The 23,304-nt window shown below is 41.7% G+C and overlaps 1 protein-coding gene across 1 annotated transcript in view; it reads right to left on the bottom strand.

The window, feature by feature from the left end:
- Positions 1–6,945, bottom strand: part of LOC126266959 (GTP cyclohydrolase 1) — a 463,436-nt gene extending 456,491 nt beyond the window's left edge. The window contains exon 1 of the mRNA XM_049971679.1: positions 6,822–6,945. Within this exon, the coding sequence (XP_049827636.1) occupies positions 6,822–6,942 (121 nt within the window). The 5' untranslated portion in view covers positions 6,943–6,945. The remainder of the gene's footprint in view (positions 1–6,821) is intronic.
- Positions 6,946–23,304: the final 16,359 nt, after the last annotated feature.

Below are 23,304 nucleotides of genomic sequence, written 5' to 3'. Positions count from 1 at the left end.
TATTAATACACGTAGTTTCTGTTTGTATATATGCATATATCCACCTAGGTGATAGGTAGGTGCGCTGTGAAAGTTCACGGCTGATCCACATGTTATCTCAGGTGCATGGAACTTTCGTAAGTAGTTTAAAGTAGGTCTCATGACGTCCTTTTGTTCCATCCATTTAATCTGTTGGCTTGTATGTGTGAGTTGTGCTTTAGAAAATCTTGTGTTCTTTTCTAGTACCTTCGGGTTAGATCAATGTTTAACTATGTTGCACTACTCTAGAAATTTAATGATCTTAATTGGTTTTCCTCTTGTTTCGTTATAATCATTGTGTTGCCCAGGAAAACATTCGTGACATTCGTTAGGAGTGTATTGTGGTTTTATAGCTTTTCTCTTATTTTCATGTTCTTTTTTTCTCTTTTTCAGTTTTTGTTCCTGACATTATTTTATCTTTGTTCTCTTATTAGGCATCTCTTACCAGCTGCCCTATTAGACCTACATTGAAATTTTAGGTGCAGTTGTCTTTGTATTTTTTAATTATATATACGCATTTTGTGATTAAATTCTCCATTGTTTTGCCTGAAACAAGTACATTGACATTGTGTTTAGAATCTTTTTCCAGCAGACACATTGTATGTCAGTGTAAGCAATGAAAAATGATATACTGCTATCGTTAAGCAGATAACATTGATTGTCGTTCAGGGGAACACTCAGTAGGAAACAGAAACTAGGTTAACCCAAAGATAAAACATACAACCGGTGTCAAGTGTCTATAGCATACCACGTACGTGATGAGGAAAGTACGCACAGCAGAGCACGCAAAACATACTCCAGTACTGTGCTGAACACATCGTGGCTTGAAGTCGTAAGTAACAGATTGCAGTCTGGAAAACAGATCCATAACAACATTTGAGAATACTAAGATCTAGTTTCAATCCGCTTTCGACTGTGATGCCTTCGACTGTGAAAAAAAGTATAGGCGGGTTGAATATTTGCAGCATCAACTTTAATAGTGCTCAGGGTTATCATTCGGTAACACAAACTTTTCCTGCCGCACTCGAGTTAACTCGTTCATGTTTCTGGGTGCAGCACGTTTCAGCTCAAAGTAATGCACAATTCAAGGGAGGGAAGTGAAAGCGGAACATACGTGCGTGGACACGCATCACGTCTTGTCATTACCGCCATACAACGTATTGAGGATTAGCAGAAAAAAAGAGTGTCATTACCGACGGAGAAGATGACAGAATGCGCAATTCAAAATTAAGTTGAAGGCGTGCTAGTGAAAAGAGGAGTACTGGTGTACTGAGAAGAGTAATAAAGAAGCAAAGTATTCCTCTGAGGACATGCGTAAATGCCTGCAGATGTCAGACAGTCAGATCGGTATCTAACGTTGTATATCGATAGGGTATCTACCGAAACTCCAATATACCTTGTGCTATGTGCTGTCGTCCATAAGAACGTGCGTAAACAGTAATAGGTAGCACATGACTCACGGAGCACAGGAAAAGCAGAACTTTGAGAGTCTGTCTTCTAGAGTTCCCGTGCGGAAGTTGTATATTGTTAGTCGTACCAAGAATCCTGCGTTCAAGCTCTGGTGTTGCCAGATTTTTTATTGTAGTGAATATGAAACTGTTACATGGGAGGCATATTTCTGACATATGAAAGTCTATTCAGAGTTTAGTTTATAGCAATGTAATACTAGCAGTCCACTTTCGATTCCTTTATTTGGAAGTAGCCGTACCGTAGGTGCAACCACAACGGAGGGGTATCTGTTGAGAGGCCAGACAAACGTCTGGTTCCTGAAGAGGGGCAGGAGCCTTTTCAGTAGTTGCAGGGGCAACAGTCTGGATGATTGACTGATCTGGCCTTGTAACAATAACCAAAACAGCCTTGCTGTGCTGGTACTGCGAACGGCTGAAAGCAAAGGGAAACTACAGCCGTAATTTTTCCCGAGGGCATGCAGCTTTACTGTATGATTAAATGATGATGGCATCTCTTGGGTAAAATATTCCGGAGGTAAAATAGTACCCCATTCGGATCTCCAGGCGGGAACTACTCAAGAGGATGTCGTTATCAGGAGAAAGAAAACTGGCGTTCTACGGGTCGGAGCGTGGAATGTCAGATCCCTTAATCGGGCAGGTAAGTTAGAAAATTTGAAAAGGGAAATGGATAGGTTAAAGTTAGATATAGTGGGAATTAGTGAAGTTCGGTGGCAGGAGGAGCAAGACTTCTGGTCAGGTGACTACAGGGTTATAAACACAAAATCAAATAGGGGTAATGCAGGAGTAGGTTTAATAATGAATAGGAAAATAGGAATGCGGGTAAGCTACTACAAACAGCATAGTCAACGCATTATTGTGGCCAAGATAGATATGAATCCCATGACTACCACAGTAGTACAAGTTTATATGCCAACTAGCTCTGCAGATGACGAAGAAATTGAAGAAATGTATGATCAAATAAAAGAAATTATTCAGTTAGTGAAGGGTGACGAAAATTTAATAGTCATGGGTGACTGGAATTCGGTAGTAGGAAAAGGGAGAGAAGGAAACGTAATAGGTGACTATGTACTAGGGCAAAGAAATGAAAGAGGAAGCCGCCTGGTAGAATATTGCACAGAGCACAACTTAATCATAGGTAACACTTGGTTCAAGAATCATAAAAGAAGGCTGTATACATGGAAGAAGCCTGGAGATACTGACAGGTTTCAGATAGATTATATAACGGTACGACAGAGATTTAGGAACCAGGTTTTAAATTGTAAGACATTTCCAGGGGCAGATGTGGACTCTGACCACAATCTGTTGGTTATGAGCTGTAGATTAAAACTGAAGAAACTGCAAAAAGGTGGAAATTTAAGGAGATGGGACCTGGATAAACTAAAAGAACCAGAGGTTGTACGGAGTTTCAAGGAGAGCATTAGGGAGCAATTGACAGGAATGGGGGAAAGAAATATAGTAGAAGAAGAATGGGTAGCTTTGAGGGATGAAGTAGTGAAGGCAGCAGAGGATCAAGTCGGTAAAAAGACGAGGGCTAGTAGAAATCCTTGGGTAACAGAAGAAATATTGAATTTAATTGATGAAAGGAGAAAATATAAAAATGCAGTAAATGAAGCAGGCAAAAAGGAATACAAACGTCTCAAAAATGACATCGACAGGAAGTGCAAAATAGCTAAGCAGGGATGGCTGGAGGACAAATGTAAGGATGTAGAGGCTTATCTCACTAGGGGTAAGATAGATACTGCCTACAGGAAAATTAAAGAGACCTTTGGAGAAAAGAGGACCACTTGTATGAATATTAAGAGCTCAGATGGAAACCCAGTTCTAACCAAAGAAGGGAAAGCAGAAAGGTGGAAGGAATATATAGGTCTATACAAGGGCGATGTACTTGAGGACAATATTATGGAAATGGAAGAGGATGTAGATGAAGACGAAGTGGGAGATACGATACTGCGTGAAGAGTTTGACAGAGCACTGAAAGACCTGAGTCGAAACAAGGCCCCTGGAGTAGACAACATTCCACTGGAACTACTGACGGCCTTGGGAGAGCCAGTCCTGACAAAACTCTACCATCTGGTGAGCAAGATGTATGAGACAGGCGAAATACCCTCCGACTTCAAGAATAATATAATAATTCCAATCCCAAAGAAAGCAGGTGTTGACAGATGTGAAAATTACCGAACTATCAGTTTAATAAGTCACAGCTGCAAAATACTAACGCTAGTTCTTTACAGTAGAAGCCGACCTCGGGGAAGATCAGTTTGGATTCCGTAGAAATGTTGGAACACGTGAGGCAATACTGACCCTACGACTTATCTTAGAAGCTAGATTAAGGAAGGGCAAACCTACGTTTCTAGCATTTGTAGACTTAGAGAAAGCTTTTGACAATTTGACTGGAATACTCTCTTTCAAATTCTGAAGGTGGCAGGGGTAAAATACAGGGAGCGAAAGGCTATTTACAATTTGTACAGAAACCAGATGGCAGTTATAAGAGTCGAGGGACATGAAAGGGAAGCAGTGGTTGGGAAGGGAGTGAGACAGGGCTGTAGTCTATCCCCGATGTTATTCAAGCTGTGTATTGAGCAAGCAGTGAAGGAAAGAAAAGAAAAATTCGGAGTAGGTATTAAAATCCATGGAGAAGAAATAAAAACTTTGAGGTTCGCCGATGACATAGTAATTCTGTCAGAGACAGCAAAGGACTTGGAAGAGCAGTTGAACGGAATGGATAGTGTCTTGAAAGGAGGATATAAGATGACCATCAACAAAAGCAAAACGAGGATAATGGAATGTAGTCGAATTAAGTCGGGTGATGCTGAGGGAATTAGATTAGGAAGTGAGACACTTAAAGTAGTAAAGGAGTTTTGCTATTTGGGGAGCAAAATAACTGATGATGGTCGAAGTAGAGATGATATAAAATGTAGACTGGCAATGGCAAGGAAAGCGTTTCTGAAGAAGAGAAGTTTGTTAACGTCGAGTATAGATTTAAGTGTCAGGAAGTCGTTTCTGAAAGTATTTGTATGGAGTGTAGCCATGTATGGAAGTGAAACATGGACGATAAATAGTTTAGACAAGAAGAGAATAGAAGCTTTCGAAATGTGGTGCTACAGGAGAATGCTGAAGATTAGATGGGTAGATCACATAAGTAATGAGGAAGTACTGAATCGGATTGGGGAGAAGAGGATCTTGTGGCACAACTTGACAAGAAGAAGGGATCGGTTGGTAGAACATGTTGTGAGGCATCAAGGGATCACCAATTTAGTATTGGAGGACAGCGTGGAGGGTAAAAATCGTAGAGGGAGACCAAGAGATGACTACACTAAGCAGATTCAGAAGAATGTAGGTTGCAGTAGGTACTGGGAGATGAAGAAGCTTGCACAGGATAGAGTAGCATGGAGAGCTGCATCAAACCAGTTTCAGGACTGAAGACCACAACAACAACACATTTGAAAGTAACAAACTCATAGAGCACATTTGTTGTTCCGCAGAATAAACACAAACAAAGGAACAGAAGAATAAAGAAAGAGTTGCATCACATGTGCGAAAGTATTAATAATAATAGTAATAACAATAACACTAATAGTAATCAGAATAATAATTGAGTGCTATATGGCATAGATATATACATTCCGAACAGTCGTTCTGCTTGTCAGGAACGTGTCCCACATAACAGTTTCACACGTACTACAGTACGGAAACTGCCATGATCCAGGGTTCACATCAGGACCCTTGTACGACGAACTAGCGCACTATCGACTTCCCTGCGGGAGCTCGATGTGACCGACGCTCACAGTTATGCTTTTCCTTTTGCTCTGTAGCTCATGTGGTACTTACTACTTACGGCTTACGCACGCTCTCCTGATCGAGAGCACATAGCACAAACTATATCTGTGCTTTGGTTGGTATTCTATCTATGTACAATGTTTGGTACCGATTTGACTGCCTGACACCTGAAGGTTTACGTGTGAGAAGAGTGTGCTTTTCTCGCACAAAATTAAATTCTCAATTTATCAGAAAGATTACAGCAAAAATAATTCCGTCCGTGGGATTTCGTTATAAACTGAGCTAAATAAAACGTGTGATTAAGTGGTTGCCCAAACATAGATACAAAGGCAGTGGATTACATTCGATTTTCACGCAAAAAAATTGAGGGTTGTAAAACAAAATACTAGGGTTTATTTAGACAAGGCATATATTTACATCCATCTCATTAAGAGTAAATGCTGACAAAATGACACACATCAGTTTGTTTCTTTGTCTCGGGTAAATGCCACCCCGCTTTGTCGTGTTATATCTACTGTTATACGGAATATTTTCCTTACCATGTTCGATTCCATGGGAATTATTGTGCCCAGGACAAATGAAGTTCAACATCGGTTGTAATGTCATCTGTCTTTTTTATTCCACTGGAGATCTAGGTTTCAGCTGAAAGTGCAGCTATCATCAGTGCTATAAATACAAGAATCAGACATAGAAACAGCACGCTGATCAAACGCTATGTCACAGTTGTACACAATTACAATTCCACAATATTACATACCGTTATAAGTAGCCATGTAGCCTGATACAGATTCCGACCTAATTCAGGCACGCACAGGCATTAGTCCAACTCAAGCAGCCATTTACAGATCCATTTAGCTAGCCTCGTATTACATGATACCGGATACCCAACGTCCCAAATGTCAAAGAGTGTTAAGCTAAAAAGAACTGTACATAAAAATACAGTAAATTCAAATAACAAGTTCAACAAAATACAATTTTGTCTGGAGGCACACAAATTCAGATGCGTCATGCCAGATACCCAATGGTCTGCAATAAATAAGACAGACTTACGACCGATGCTGATCCTGTCCTGAATATCTTCATTATACATCTGAGAGTAAATGATAATAGTTGGTTTCATGTACACTATCAAATTAACCAGTTAACTTTGAACAGCTGATATGTGTCATCTGAGAGAGGCGCTTCTACGAGCTTCTGTCACTGTTTGACTGTATAAAAGCATTCAGCTCATCGTTTCATGCAACATAGTATGTCTACATTGCTACGTATAACTGAGCTACACATAACACACACACAACTACAGTGTATCGATTACACAGCAGCGAAGCGAACATAATATCCACATACAGTAACCAGGTTTTCGCACTGCTCTTTAACCCAAAACATTCAGAATATCGGTCTGGTCGCGGCTCAGGAATCTTCCGAAACTTTGAGGAGTCACTATTACACGGAAAATGCTATATCAGATGTGAGCCATGTCGTAACGGAAGCAGCGAAGACACAGTGGGCAAGAGAGTGGTGGGGGTGCCGTCGACGGCCGAGCTTGCTGCTACTGACCTTTGGCGGCGCCACAGTCGGCAGCAGCGGCCGCGCTGCCGTTGCACGCCTGCAACGGGGCGGCTGCGGCGCCGGCGTCGACGTCGTCTCGCGCGCTGCACGAAGCCGGTATTTCCTTCATGTCGTCGCGTCACGGTGTTATGTTCCGGCGGAAGCGAAGCCGCCGCTTATATCGCGCGCCCGGGCATCACGTGGCGGCGCCCCACTCTGGCGGGCTGCCCCTCCCACGGCGCGGGCGCCGTATTTGCGAAATTGTCGCAGCGGCGGGTTGCAGCCCCCGGCGCGCGCAGGCATCCGAGGACGGCGCCGTGTAACCCGCGCGCCGTTTTTGCTGCGTCCCGGCCGGCAAGGAAAGGCACCGCAGCTCCATACCCATTCCCTTTCGCCTGCCTGACGTCGTGCCATACAAGTAGAGAATTCGCAGGAGCTGCTCTCAACAGGGCATAAGCGCAAGATTTCGACACGTAATGCTCGTTAGGGTTCAAGCTACCCGCCTCACCTTGCCGTAACGAATTCTGGTAATTTAATAGCCACAATTTCCATATTACCTTCAAGCCTGTTTTTTTTAGCCACCGTACGTGGTGTGACAGATGATACATATCGGACCCATATCATTTTACCCTGTCCTATTCCAACCACGGACGACGTGTGAAAGGATCGACTGTCGCTACAACTTCGTAATGTTCATAACCGTTATAGCTTTACTGTGAAATGAATATACGTAGCTGCATACAGGCGTTGATATAAGTCAACGCGGACAGTTGAAAATGTGTGCCCCGACTGGGTCTCGAAACCGGGATTTCCTGATTACATGGCCGACGCTCTATCCATCGGATCCACCGAGGACATAGCGACTTACCTCTGGTACGCCTCCCTTGAGACCCACATTCGCAACTTATTGTCCCGCACTATATTCGTAGTGCCCCTGCTCATTATACACATTACTCGCGGCCATACTGCTAATTCCCGTAAGAGTTCGGGCACTGTTTGTGCATCCGCACAGAAGAAGATGGTCAAATGGCCGATGACCCTGATGATATTTGTTCTTTCGGATATGTCCGAAAGAACAGAACCCATCTTCATATATACATGGTGGTCCATTGGTAGTGACGGGGCCAAATATCTCACGAAATAAGCAACAAATTGAAAAAAACTACAAGGAACGAAACTCGTCTAACTTGAAGGGGGAAACCAGATGGCGCTATGGTTGGCTCGCTAGATGGCGCTGCCAAATGTCGAACGGATATCTAATGCGTTTTTTTTTTTTTTAATACGAACTTCCATTTTTATTACACATTCGCGTGGTACGTAAAGAAACATGAATGTTTTAGTTGGACCACTTTTTTCGCTTTGTTACAGATGGCGCTGTAACAGTCACAAACTTGTAAGTACATGGTATCACGTAACGTTCCGCCAGTGCGGACGATATTTGCTTCGTGATACATTACCCATGTTAAAATGGACCGTTTACCAAGTCCGGAAAAGTTCGTGTTGACGTATGGCTATTGTGATCAATTCCCCAACGGGCGTGTGCTATGTATGCTCCTCGGTATCCTGGATATCATACAAGTGTCCGGACTGTTCGCCGGATAGTTACGTTTCTTTAAGGAAACAGGAAGTTTTCAGCAACATGTGAAACTTCAACCACGACCTGCAACAAATGATGATGCCCAAGTAGGTGTTTTAGCTGCTGTCGCGGCTAATCTGCACATCAGTAGCAGACGAATTGCGCGAGAATCGGGAATCTCAAAAACGTCGATGATGAGAATGCTACATCAACATCGATTGCACCCGTACCATATTTATATGCACCATGACTTGCATGGCGTCGACTTTGAACGTCGTGTACAGTGCTGTCACTGGGCACAAGAGAAATTACGGAACGATGACAGGTTTTTTTTTTGCACGTGTTCTGTTTAGCGACGAAGCGTCATTCGCCAGCAGCGGTAACGTAAGCCGGCATAATATGCACTATTGGGCAGCGGAAAATCCACGATGGCTGCGACAAGTGGCACATCAGCGGCCTTGGTTGGTTAATGTATGGTGCTGCTTTATGGGAAGAAGGATAATTGGCCCCAATTTTATCGATGGCAATCTAAATGGTGCAATGTATGCTGATTTCCTACGTAATGTTCCAGCGATGTTTCACTGCATGACAGAATGGCGATGTACTTCCAACAAGATGGATGTCCGGCGCTAGCTCACGTGCGGTTGAAACGGTATTGAATAGCGTATTTCATGACAGGTGGATTGGTCATCGAATGACCACACCATGGCCCACACGTTCACCGGATCTGACGTCCCCGAATTTCTTACTGTGGGGAAAATGATTCAAATGGCTCTGAGCACGATGGGACTTAACATTTGAGGTCATCAGGTCCCTAGAACCTAGAACTACTTAAATCCAACTAACCTAAGGACATCACACACATCCATGTCCGAGACAGGAGTCGAACCTGCGACCGTAGCGGTCGCGCGGGTCCAAAGTGAAGCGCCTAGAACCGTCGGGCCGCACCGGCCGGCTACTGTGGGGAAAGTTGAAGGCTATTTGCTACCGTGATCCACCGACAACGCGTGACAACATGCATCAGCGCATTGTCAATGCATGTGAGAACTACTCGCTGTTGAGAGGAATGTCGTTACACGTATTGCCAAATGAATTGAGGTTGACGGACATCATTTTGATCATTTATTGCATTAATGTAGTATTTACAGGTAATCACGTTGTAACAGCACGCGTTCTCAGAAATGATAAGTTCACAAAGTTACATGTATCACATTGGAACAATCGAAATAAAATGTTCAAACGTACCTACGCTCTGTATTTTAATTTAAAAAACCTACTTCTTACCAACTGTTCGTCTAAAATTGAGAGCCATATGTTTGTTACTATTACAGCGCCATCACAGAGTGAAAAAAGTGGTGCAACTAATATTTCTTTACGTACTACACGAATATGTAATAAAAAAGGGGGGGAGGTTTCTATTTTTTTAAAAACGCAGTTGATATGCGTTTGACCTATGTCAGCACCATCCAGCGGGCCAACCATAGCGCCGTCTGGTTTCCCCCTTCAAGCTAGACAAGTTTCGTCCTTTATAGTTTTTTCGTTTGACGCTTATTTCGTGAGATATTTGGCCCGGTCACGATCAGTTTACCACCCTTTATATCGTTTTAATTTTCACTATGCGATCTCCGCGTGGAATGCAACAGGTTTCCCGATTTATCTCGGAACATACGCTATCAAAATGTTCAGAGTAACGTATTTCCTGTACCGTATGCGAGTGGAAACAGCTGCACACTTTTATTGCGATCTCATTCTAATCAAAGAAACAAGGAACAAGAGTAAGCGGTCTTTACGACAACAGTCTCGCTTTTTTCCTCTTAGGCCTATCTAATACACAAGTTATTTCGAAAAGTTCATCCGATTTCACAAGAACTAATGAATGAATCAAGACAAAAACTTGAGGTCACTTCAAACTTAAGCATATAACTACAAATATTTCATTTTTGAAAGTTCCGTACGATTTTAAAGTATATTTTTTACATGCCTGCATAGACAGCTTCTGGTACTGAAACGCCCTGCTTACATCCGCAGAACAGAACACGTAGTTGGAATTGTGGAAAGGGGCCAAGAGGGGGCTGTCAGCTACACTCAAACACATATAACTTTATTTCGTTGTCCAAACAATACAGCAAAAATCTTTGAACTTAGTTATCGGCTGAATAGACCACACTATCTTATGCCTTGAGGTCACAAGCACTTACATTTAAAGACGGCTGAAATCCATTAACTTAAATTTCAGACTCAAAATAGAATATTTAGAAGGCAGAAAGCCTCACGTAAGTAAGTTCTATAACTTGGCTGAAGGCCCAACAAATCTAACACTTGAAAAGCTAACAAGTTTAAAGACGGCTGAAGGCCCATGATTTAAGACTGCAGGTAAAATTAATTTAAAAAAAAACAACACACAAGGCAAAAGGCCTTATCTTCACTTAGGCTGAAGTCCCCACACAGTCTGATACTTGGAAGACAAGAACTTTAATTTAAAAACTGCCGATCGTCGATGGCTTAAAACGGCTAAAATAATTTTTAGTTGTCAGAAGGACAAAAGCTTTATTTTTAAACAATATTTTACATAGGCTGAAGGCTCAAACAATCTAAGATTTAACAAGTTGTTGTTGTTGTTGTCTTCAGTCCTGAGACTGGTTTGATGCAGCCCTCCATGCTACTCTATCCTGTGCAAGCTTCTTCATCTCCCAGTACCTACTGCAACCTACATCCTTCTGAATCTGCTTAGTGTATTCATCTCTTGGTCTCCCTCTACGATTTTTACCCTCCACGCTGCCCTCCAATGTTAAATTTGTGATCCCTTGATGCCTCAGAACATGTGCTACCAACGGATCCCTTCTTCTAGTCAAGTTGTGCCACAAACTTCTCTTCTCCCCAATCCTATTCAATACCTCCTCATGAGTTACGTGATCTATCCACCTTATCTTCAGCATTCTTCTGTAGCACCACATTTCGAAAGCTTCTATTCTCTTCTTGTCCAAACTAGTTGTAGTCCATGTTTCACTTCCATACATGGCTACACTCCAAACAAATACTTTCAGAGACGACTTCCTGATACATAAATCTATATTAGATGTTAACAAATTTATCTTCTTCAGAAACGCTTTCCTTGCCATTGCCAGTCTACATTTTATATCTTCTCTACTTCGATCATCATCAGTTATTTTACTTCCTAAATAGCAAAACTCCTTTACTACTTTAAGTGTCTCACTTCCTAATCTAATTCCCTCTGCATCACCCGATTTAATTTGACTACATTCCATTATCCTCGTTTTGCTTTTGTTGATGTTCATCTTATATCCTCCTTTCAAGACACTGTCCATTCCGTTCAACTGCTCTTCCAGGTCCTTTGCTGTCTCTGACAGAATTACAATGTCATCGGCGAACCTCAAAGTTTTTTCTTCTTCTCCATGAATTTAACAAGTAAGGAATTTAAATTTTAAACCATCTTAAGGCCCATTATAGAAAAACACAACTACAATAAATATTCAAAAGGCAGAAGGCCTAAAGCTTGTTCCAAAAAATATTTTAATTGAAGCTGAAGGCCCAAACAGTGCAAGACTTGACAAAGAAGGAACCTTCAATTTTAAAGAGACTGAAGGCCCAGTATTTAAAACCCAACTAAAAGCATACAAATTCAAACCACCGGCTATAAGCCATTAAAATGCACAGTCAAACACCAATAAGAAAAGGCAGTACAGCCAGCGGCGCTCAGAATTTTTCCGGGGGTCGGTTTGCCCTTGAAATATTAACGTTCGCTTAGGGGAGACAGCTATTTGGCCCAACTACATCCAGTCCGCCGGGAATCCAACCAAGAGACTGTCAACGGAGCCACCGACAAGACGACTTGCTTTCCACGCGACCAGTGCAAAAGGAACTCCAAAGTCATAACGTGAAAGGCGTAGCCTCCCACAACTAAGTATGCATAAGCTGTCAGAACTATACACATGTGTGGGACAGCGATAACACGGTGAGGAAATGACACTGCCTGAATGTTATGTCAGCGGCCAGGGCAGGTAACCGGAACGCTAGCGGGCACAAGGCAGAAAATTCCGCTGGTGCCCTTGGACTTCAAATAACCAAAATACAGTTAAACTCCACTGGATGGTGGCCAAACTTTCGCCAGCTCGAACACTTGCTGTTGCTCACGGGAATGCCCACAACAGCCAACCATGAAAACCAACGGCACAATATGAACAGACTGGCTTCGGTAGTCAAATCACCACTCAACTTTGATGTCCTGGGTCGGTGAGCCACGAACCCCGTAGCAATCAGAACAGCTCCCATACACTCCGACACTGCGTAGAGACCGACAGCGTGCCCGGCCCGCTGCACCGCGCGATTTCCTGGCTGATCCATCCAACCGACCGACGGCTAAACATCAGCACGGAAACAGCGTTAAAATAACTGGGCAGTCGACACCTCAAGCTCCACACAATATCACAAACACTTGGACGAAGAACGCGACCAATGGTAAAAACAGTGACTATGCAGTCTTGAGGAGGCACGACGATTTGAGACACACACATCGCCAACCCATAAACCATCTGCGAGCACTCACGTCGTCCGGTAAGACGACCAACCGACGAACCACCAAGACCGTCCCTATTGAAACCACGTGTGCTGGCGTCGGTCGGGCGAGACATGGCTTTCCGAACCTCAATGCCGGTCCAACCCGACCGACTCCTGCCGCGTCCCCACTGTCCGACTGCCAGGTCCGAACTCCTCTCCTGGCGCGTTGCAACTCACTGCCAGATCCGAACTAACCCGAACACTCGACCACCGGGAATTAATAGCTGTCAACAAAGATAATACGTCAGGGCTTATATCGATAAGCGCCGTTGCTGCCGCTCACGGGCAGGCAAGGCGGCAACTCAGTGACAACAGTAATTGAAATTAACATAACGAGATGGTAGTACAGTAAAAACAGGATGCCAAATGAGAATGGCAGGAACACGAGCCACGCACGGCTCAGGTACATTTTACATTTACGTTTACGGTCAAGTTTACATTTCTCTTCACGAATGTTCAATGTGCCCTCCACCGAAAGTTCGATAAACATTATACGCTAGCCAAACTCGTTCCATACTTTTGTGAATACCTTGTCTGCGCCCTATATATGTACTATGTTGCTATGCGGCGTCGCATCTCACCCGCAGTAGTCAGAAGGGGAGGCACTTAGACAGGATCTTTTAAAAACTCGCATAAGAAAATCACATACCGTGAGATCAGGCGACCTTCGAGGCCAATGGCTCAATGCAATATCTGAATGCTCCTTCCATTCTATCGATCGTTGAGACAGTGGCAGGGTGCGTTGTCGTACTCCCTACGAAAATCTCGCCGCGCCGTTTTACGTAATTGAAATGAATATGCTGAAACAGAACGCAAAAACCCGTTGCTGATATCGTTATCCCCACCTCAACTCGTCGCACGTTGGGAAATGAACGAACGAGCCATCTACATGCACCTCGGACTAACCGGCAACGGCTTGAACTGGCGGTTTCAAATTAACACCAAGATAAACTTCCAATTTCGGTGCAAAAATTCAGCGCATGTATCTCTCTCTCTCCATTCCTCCAGAAGATGTAGTCTTATTAAATCGTATGGAGCTTTTTGGGACTTACTCAAGATTACCAGTTTGTTTCTGAAAATCATTTCAAATGAAGATTGGCATGATTAATTTAAAAAGGCAGCGTCTTATCTATTCCATTCACAGTTTTCAAGGGGCCCTGCAGTTATATCTATTGCTATGTGCACTATACGCGCTATAATAAACACTAAAATTGATCTCATTACAATTTCCTGGAGACATATGGGTCTCAACTGTAATTTCGATGTTTTTCGACAAGGACAGAAGCTGAAGCAATGAATTAAAATTTGTACACGGCCGTGGCACAAACTTTTAATTCATTGCTTCAGCTTCTGTCCTTGTCTAAGAAACGCTAAAATGTTCACGTACCTGTTGCATCGCGACACGCTCAGCCAGGTGCTCCCGTTCCACATATAGCGCACATCCCTGTAATTCGTTGATATGTACCTACTACACGCACAAAGTTGACACTCGGCGAGATGGTCGATGGAGCGACCGTAAAGGCATTTCCCATTTACAGTCGCTTCTATCAGCAGCTCCGCCGAGGAGTGTCAACTTCGTTTGCGCGTTTATTACAGTACTGGGGAAAAGATACACGAAATTACTCACACGGAGCTCAAGTGAAATTGTTCGTCTACTGAGACCAGATATGTGTAGTTAAATGGGGCTGCACTATTCAGAGTTTAAAGTCATTCATAAGCTAATGTTAAGGTTTACTGCATTCTAAATACAACTGATATCCACTTTAGATAAGTTTTTCAACATATACGTAAACTTCATCACTAGATCATAAAGAACTGAAAGTTCAGCAGCTCGTGAATATTCTTATTTAGCGAAAACTTTCTTTTGCACTGACATTTCATACGTAACCATCAAATATATAAGGGCTCACATCTCCCGGAAATCGTCTCAGCGCAGGTGATTGTTAATCTCCACAACACGGCACACATATTAGAATGTCAATAATATTCATATAATTATTCCAGACGAAGGACATGTAACCAATATTTCAATATGCTGTTCTTCAGCACATTTGCTAGTGTTTGCAAGTGGTTTTACAATGCACGGCACCCAAGCTGCTAATACCCCCGGTAAATCTAACGTCCTGATACTCATTCCTATTTTAAGGGTGAACTCCGTCATCCAAGAGTTATGGTGTCGCCTTTGTTTTAATGATGTCCACTCCAAATCCTGTCTCATTTCTGTGGCACGCTCTAGCCTATCTCGCGATAATACAAAACGTGCTGCCCCTCTTTGAACTTTCTCGATGTACTTCGTCAATACTATCTAGAAAGGATCCCAAACCGTGCAGCACTATTCTAAAAGAGGACGGACAAGTGTACTGTAGGCAGTCTCTTTAGTGGCTCTGTTACATTTTCTAAGCGTCCTTCTAATAAAACACAGTCTTTGGTTAGTCTTCCCCACAACATTTTCTGTGTGTTCCTTCCAGTTTAAGTTGTTCGTAACTGTAATTCCTAAGTATTTAGAGGAATTTATGGCCTTTAGATTTGACTGATTTATCGTGTAATCGAAGTTTAAGGGATTTCTTTTAGCTCTATGTGGATTATCTCATACTTTTCTTTATTAATGGTCAATTTCCAATTTTCGAACTATAGAGATATCCTTCCTAAACCGTTTTTCAATTTTTTTGATCTTCTGATGACTTAACTACTCAATAAACGACAGAATCTTCTGCAAACAACCTAAGACTGCTGCTCAGATTGTCTGCTAAAACGTTTATAAACGGCAGATAAGGAATAGCAATGGGCCTATCACACTACCTTCACGAACGACAGAAATCATTACTGTTTTACTCTGTGACTTTCTGTCAGGTACTATGAACTATGACCTCTATGACAGGAAATCTCAAACCCAGTTGCATAACTGGAACGATATTCCATAAGCACGCAATTTTACTACAAGCCGCTTGTGTAATACAGTGTCAAAAGACTTCTAGAAGTCTAGAAATACGGGATCAATTTGGAATCCCTTGTCAATAGCACTCAACACTCCGAGTGAGTAAAGAGCTAGTTGTGTTTCACAAGAACGATGTATTCTAATCCGTGTTGACTTTTTGACATTAGACCGTTTTCCTCTAGGTCATTCATAATGCTCGAACACAGTATGTGTTCCAAAATCCTGCTACATATCGACGATAACGATGTGGGCCTGTAACTTAGTGGATTACTCCTACTACCTTTCTTGGACATTGGTGTGACCTGTGCAACTTTCCAGTCTTTCCAGTTTCGAGAGGAACGCGGTTGTTATCATTATTCCAGACGAAGGACATGTAACCAATATTTCAATATGCTGTTCTTCAGCACATTTGCTAGTGTTTGCAGTGGTTTTACAATGCACGGCACCCAAGATGACAATTGGTTCTTTATTGGTTTTCGGCCTTTCCATCATAATACCACTTTCCTTGTACACATTTACTTAAAATACACATTCAGGACATCGGTATTAATTCAGGTGCTGAATAGATAATATAATAAAAATGACTGTGTTTTACAATCGTAATAAAATAATTATCTTCTACATATCATAAACACTGCAATCATACTTATTCATGCATTGATTTTACATTTTTTCTATGAATGATAAGCTGTAGCTACCTTTCTTATCGTGAACATGCACTGTATATATAAATTACTTTTCCTTGGGTATCTTGTCTCTGTGTGTGTCGTAGATGGCATCTACTCGTGATTCCAGGAGTGTGTTAGTGAACACAGGGAGAGATATTTTCGGTAACACGTTCTTCAGGAATTTTCGTTGGCGGAACCTTAACCCTTTTAACTCCCAAAGTTGCGCTAACGCAACAGATCATTCGTTATATATATTAAATGAGTTCCACAAACTTCGAATTTCTTTATTAAACATTTAAGAGAACAGCTTAAATGATTAGTTTAGGCGTTTTAAATAGATCACTGAACGTTATATTGACCACTTTTAATTTTCAGGCTTCCAGATAAAGTTGTGTATTTCATTGCGAAAGTTTTCATTTTCTTTCGCAGTTATCAAGTGATAATTTTTAAAAGAGTTTTATACAGCGAACTTCTTTCAAACTTCTGTTATCATTGAACATTACTGTTTACAGACTTAAGTTAGAATTTAAGATTTTTTTTTTTGCTATTTACGATAATGTTGCGTTTACGTAACTTTGGGATCTCCGAGTATATTTGTGACACGCAGCTACCTTATTCTACCACAGTAATATATCGGTATTCCAGTGTTGTCAAGTGGTCTGTCAATGTTAGGCTTTGTCTGAAAGATATTCATTCACTTTGGTTGGTTTACGTGTAGAACATTAGATGAAAGTAGGTGGGGGGAAGGCTGAGGAATAATGTGCTTTTATAAGTTGTGTGCCTTTCTAAAACGACTATGTGTCTTGAATAAGATATTTGTAGGCCTATACATCTCCACATTTCAGTTTCCATTTGAAATTCGTTGATGATATGAGTATTTTTACAGCTGTAACAATTACTGAAACAAATATACGCTATTCGTAATTCAGCGTTATTGAAGTTTTGCATTTTATTTACTTTTGCGTACTAAGATGGAGTGGTTATTTACCACAACTCTGCTGCAAATGAATTCAGACAGTACATACAGGGATTTTTGCTTGTTTAGGAATGATTGATTACTATACGAAACCCCTATATACTGCAAAACTTAGGGCCATATTGAATGAAAATGAAGGACTTGAGGTTCTGATCGCATATTCATTCCAGCAGATGTTGATCAGATCTCAGATGAACAAGACATTGATGATCTTCTTGTTGAAGAAGAGGAAGCAACTGATATCGCCGGTACGTTTGAAATACATGCACATTGTAAGCAAGACAAAATGAATTCAGCTGTAAGTTCAGTACCCAGTGAATTTGCCAGGAACAGAAAACGAACTGGTGTGTATGTAACTAAAAGAGATCAAGAAGTTCCAAATTGGAAGAATGTTCAACCAGCTTGCACTTCTTCAATAATAATGGAGTAGCTAACTAAGAGAGAAGATATAGTGTAAGGGGTCTATCACCTTATGATTTTTTTCACTTTATTTTGGCTCGGAAGTGTTTTCAAAAATTACTGAATACACAAATAAATATGCACAAGATAATACTTGTCCTTAATTTCAGATAATTGTACCATTGCTGAAGCAATTTATAAGAACAATGATTCAGAATATCACATATTACCTGCAACGAAACTGTACTGGTCGAAATATGAAGACAAATGATTACCAATTGTAAGAAGCTGCATGAGTCGTAATAAATTCTTGTCAATGAAACAAAACATCAATTTATCTGATAATGACAAACTGGATAAAAACGACAAGTCTTCTAAAGTGAGACCAATCTTTTACATAATCAATGAAAAATAGCTTCAATTTGGAATATTTTCATATAATTTGTGCCGCGCTGGGTAGCCGCGCGGTCTAGGGCATCCTGTCCGTTCCCTCAGCTTTTCCTGTCGGAGATTCGAGTCCTCCCTCGGACATGTGTGTGTGTCTGTGTCTGTGTCTGTGTGTGTGTGTGTGTGTGTGTGTGTGTGTGTGTGTGTGTGTGTGTTGTCCTTAGCGTAAATTCGTTTAAGTTGTGTGTAAGCTTAGCGATCGATGACCTCAGCAGTGTGATCCCATAATATCTTACCACAAATTTCCAATTTTCCGATATAATTTGTTTATTGGGGAGGAAATTGCCTATCGTTTCGGAGACATTCATGCAAGATGTTCATCAAAGGAAAATCTGTTAGATTTGGCTTCAAATTGTGGTATTTATGCGGTTCAGCTGACTACTTGTACAAGTGTATTCCTTATGGTTGGGAGACGACAGGCTGCGAAAAGTCTGAATTTTCTTTGGACGAGCAAGTGGTTATAAATTTGCTTTTAGCTACTGAAGACCCATATCGTCATTGTGTATATTTTGATAATTTCTTTTTTGTTATTCTTTATTTTGTTTCTTAAAACGAAAGTGATTTTTTGCCACTGGCACTAATCGTGAGAACTGCAATGCAAAGTGTCATTTGGAATCTATCTCAAGCATGGAAAAAAAAAGAAAGGGCGTGGGTGTGTTTGAATTTCTTTTTGACGATAAAGCTGAAGACATGATGGTAAAGTGAAATGACAGTTCCACTGTGACAGTAGTTACCTACAATGGCACCATCCAGCCTTTAGCGAATGTAAAAAATTACAGTCGAAAAGGAAAGAAAAGTATTTCTCTGCCCCAACCTAGGATAATAAATCAGTACAATAGACATAGGGGTGGTACGTAGGAGACGAGGTACTAGCAGAAGTATAGCTGTGAGGACGGGACGTGACTCGTGGTTGGGTAGCTCAGTTGGTAGAGCACTTGCCCGCGAAAGGCAATGGTTCCGAGTTCGAGTCTCGGTCTGGCACACAGTTTTAATCTGCCAGGAAGTTTCATACGGGTGGTGTTGACCGATGTGATAATGCTGTTACTAATTACAGAATTCTAACAAGAGGCAAGAAATAGCGATGGCCTCTCTTCACCAATTTGTTAGACAGTGTAATTGCCAAGGAAAATATACATCTTGCAAATGAAGAAAATGTGTCACGACTTGAATTTCGATCATGACCCTAATGAAATCAGAAGGTACTGCAAAGGAGAATGAAGGAAATAGAGAAACTTAAACCCTTCAGGACACAGGGAAACGCACTTACGAACGTCCCTCCAAAAGTTCTCTTCCGAAAGAAATGCTATGATGATGTAGGTCACATAATAATAGAGGAGGGAAACAAAGCAATGAGAAGATGTAGGTTACGTAAAAGTACAAAGATTTACAAATGTACAAAATGGGGCAGCAGCCTTTTCAGTAGTTGCATGGGCAACAGTCTGGATTATTGATTGATCTGGCCTTGTAACACTAACCAAAATAGCCTTGCTGTTCTAGTACTGCGAACGGCTGAAAGCAAGGGGAAACTCCAACCGTAATTTTTCCCGAGGGCATGTAGCTTTACTGTAGCATGGAGAGCTGCATCAAACCAATCTCAGGACTGAAGACCACAACAACAACAAGAAAATGTATTGTACATCTCCATTCAAACTGTTTTCAAATATTCCACAAGAAAATGAAATTAAACTAAACTAAGATAAATGTGGTCAGCACACAGCTCTCCCCGCAGTACGCCACTTTACTTGACTGAAGCTGCTACTTTTCAATCAGGTAGCTCCTCAGTTTGCCTCACAAGGGCTGAGCGCGCTCACTTGCCAAAAGCGCTCAGCAGGCCGGATGGTCACCCCTCCATGCGTTTGGCCAGCCCGACGGTGCTTAACTTCGCTGGTCTGACGGGAACCGGTGTTACCACTGCGGTAAAGTTGGCAAGCGCGTGACGTAAGACTCCTTACAGTCGCAAAGTTTCGTAGATTCAACATTTTTTTGTACTTTAGTTCGGCCATGGATATTTATTTTTTGTATATTTATGTCTATATTAGTGTACAGTTAAATCTAATAAACATTTTTTAAATGTAGTATTTTAATGCTTATAGGAGGGAAGCAAATAAGAGGTGGTTCACATCAGTAGCTGCTTTGCTTTCGTACTCACAGTAGGGTGTCTCACGAAGACCGAGGTGGTACAAATGGCATGGAAAATTCCCATGGTTTAATCTCATGCTAATTAAACTGGAGACACCTCTTGTGCTTGCGGAACCAAGTTTCCGCTTGAATCTTGTATTGAACCTCTTCACAGAGACAGCAATTTAATTGCCTTTTTGAATGCCACTCTTCTTGCCAAAGGGAACTAATGTTGCATTTGATAACGTTATAAAATTCCGTATATGGTAATTTTATATGTAAAATGTAGACTGGCAATAGCGCGGAAAGCGTTTCTGAAGAAGATAAATTTGTTAACATCAAGTATACATTTAAATGTCAGGAAGTCGTTTCCGAAAGTATTTGTATGGAGTGTAGCCATGTATGGATGTGAAACGGGGACGATAAATAGCTTAGACAAGAAGAGAATAGAAGCTTCCGAAATGTGGTGCTACAAAAGAATGCTGAAGATTAGATGGGTAGATCACATAACTAATGAGGAGGTATTGAATAGAATTGGGGAGAAGAGGAGCTTGTGGCACAACTTGACAAGAAGAAGGGATCCGTTGGTAGCACATTTTCTAAGGCATCAAGGGATCACAAATTTAGCATTGGAGGGCAGCGTGGAGGGTAAAAATCGTAGAGGGAGACCAAGAGATGAATACACTAAGCAGATTCAGAAGGATGTAGAGTGCAGTAGGTACTGGAAGATGAAGAAGCTTGCACAGGATAGAGTAGCATGGAGAGCTGCATCAAACCAGTCTCAGGACTGAAGACCACAACAACAACATATGTAAACGTATTTCTGTTGTTATTGCTTGCTTTGCAAGTTTTTCCACTTTTTCATTGTTTCTGATTTCGCAGTGGTCTTTTACCCACCTAAGCTCCGTTGTTCCTTTTCCCTTACATTTAATGCACTCTTGTATTATATAGGTGGTATAATTATTCAAAGATGCTCTTGGGCTTCTTGTTGACATTGAATTTAAAATAAACATAGAATCGATGACCGTTGGTATTTGTAAAAGCCTGTAAGCAGCTAAAGGTCTGGATTTCAGTATAATTTCATTCTTCGAGAGCTGCAAGATCCCAATGATATCTTTGCGGATACCAGTTTCATATGAAAATTTTGTTTGTAACTATGTGCGTAGCGTAATTTAGAGCTTCAGGAACAGTGATTGATTCAAAAATAAAAACTGAGTTGTTTCCGGGATCTGATATTTTCTGTACTCTTCTAATTATCGACAGTAAAAGAGGCATCCTACAAAGTCGTTTAAAGTTCGTTTGGAGACACCGATGTAAGCGAAGAAATAATTTGGTCATTTATTGAGCAACTCCCTACACAAGTTTGCAAAATATTGACAGGATCCTTCTCTGGACTAAAATCAGACTTCTAGGTGAGAGGTAACTTACAGCGGAATAATCATATCCATTCATTGGAGCCTACTTCGTGACAATAATTTTCAATTTTAAGTAAATCCAAACTTTGGCTATGGTGATCGTTCTTTTACTGTTATCTTTGGCCACAATAGAGAATTAGTCTATGCTTGTGCTTGCGAGATGCTAATCAATCGACAACCTGTTTAAATAACATTTATCTGCCAGTAATTTTCTTCGTACGGTATGGATACGAACAGTAGATACCGCTATGAACAGCAGGCTGCGGTATTATTTTACGCTTACAAGTTGAGATTTAATATAAGCGATTACCAATTTCGAACCTTATCACCGATAACTTCGGTGTAGTTACAGTGCACTGTGTCAATTTCGTCGTCGTGTACGGCAACCTCAACATTCAAATAAATAATAAAATACACACATCAAAAAAGTTTTGCATCACTTAGGTTCCGAGAGTTCCGGAACCTGTACAAAAAATTGGAATAGAGATCAACATAAATATCATTTCCACTCTTTTTATTACCCATGAAAACCACACATTGCATATTGTACCACCCTACAGCGAGACCTTCAGAGGTGGTGGCCAAGATTGCTGTACACACCGGTACCTCTAATACCCAGTAGCATGTCCTCTTGGATTGATGTATGCCTGTATCCGTCATGGCATATTATCCACAAATTCATCAGGGAACTGTCGGTCCAAATTGTCCCACTCCTCAACGGCGATTCAGCTTAGATTCCTCAGAGTGGTTGATGGGTCATGTCGTCCATAAACAGCCCTTTTCAATCTAGTCCAGGCATGTTCGATAGGGTTCATGTCTGGAGAACATGCTGGTCACTCTAGTCGAGCGATGTCGTTATCCTGAAGGAAGTCATTCACAAGATGGGGGCGCTAATTGCCGTCCATGAAGACGAATGCCTTGCCAATATGCTACCGATATGGTTTCACTATCTGTCGGAGGATGGCTTTCACGTATCGTACAGCCGTTACGGTGCCTTCCATGACCTCTAGCGGGGTACGTCGGCCCCACACCGTGCCACCGCGAAACAGCAGGGAACCTTCACCTTGCTGCAATCGCTGGACAGTTTGTCTAAGGGTTCAGCCTCACAGGGTTGCCCCCAAAGAGTTCTTCGACGATCGTCTGGTTGAAGGCATATGCGACACTAATCGGTGAAGAGAACGTGATGCTAATTCTGAGCGGTACATTCGGCATGTTGTTGGGCCCATCTGTACCGCGCTGCATGGTGTCGGTCGTGGTTGCAAAGATGGACCTCGCCGTGGACGTCCAGAGTGAAGTTGTGCATCATGCAGCCTACTGCGCACAGTTTGAGTAGTAACACGACGTCCTGTGGCTGCATGAAGAGCATTATTCAACATGGTGGCG

Source organism: Schistocerca gregaria, chromosome 4 (assembly GCF_023897955.1).
Source record: "Schistocerca gregaria isolate iqSchGreg1 chromosome 4, iqSchGreg1.2, whole genome shotgun sequence".
In the NCBI taxonomy this organism is placed as follows: domain Eukaryota; kingdom Metazoa; phylum Arthropoda; class Insecta; order Orthoptera; family Acrididae; genus Schistocerca; species Schistocerca gregaria.
This window is presented reverse-complemented; position numbering and strand designations above follow the sequence as displayed.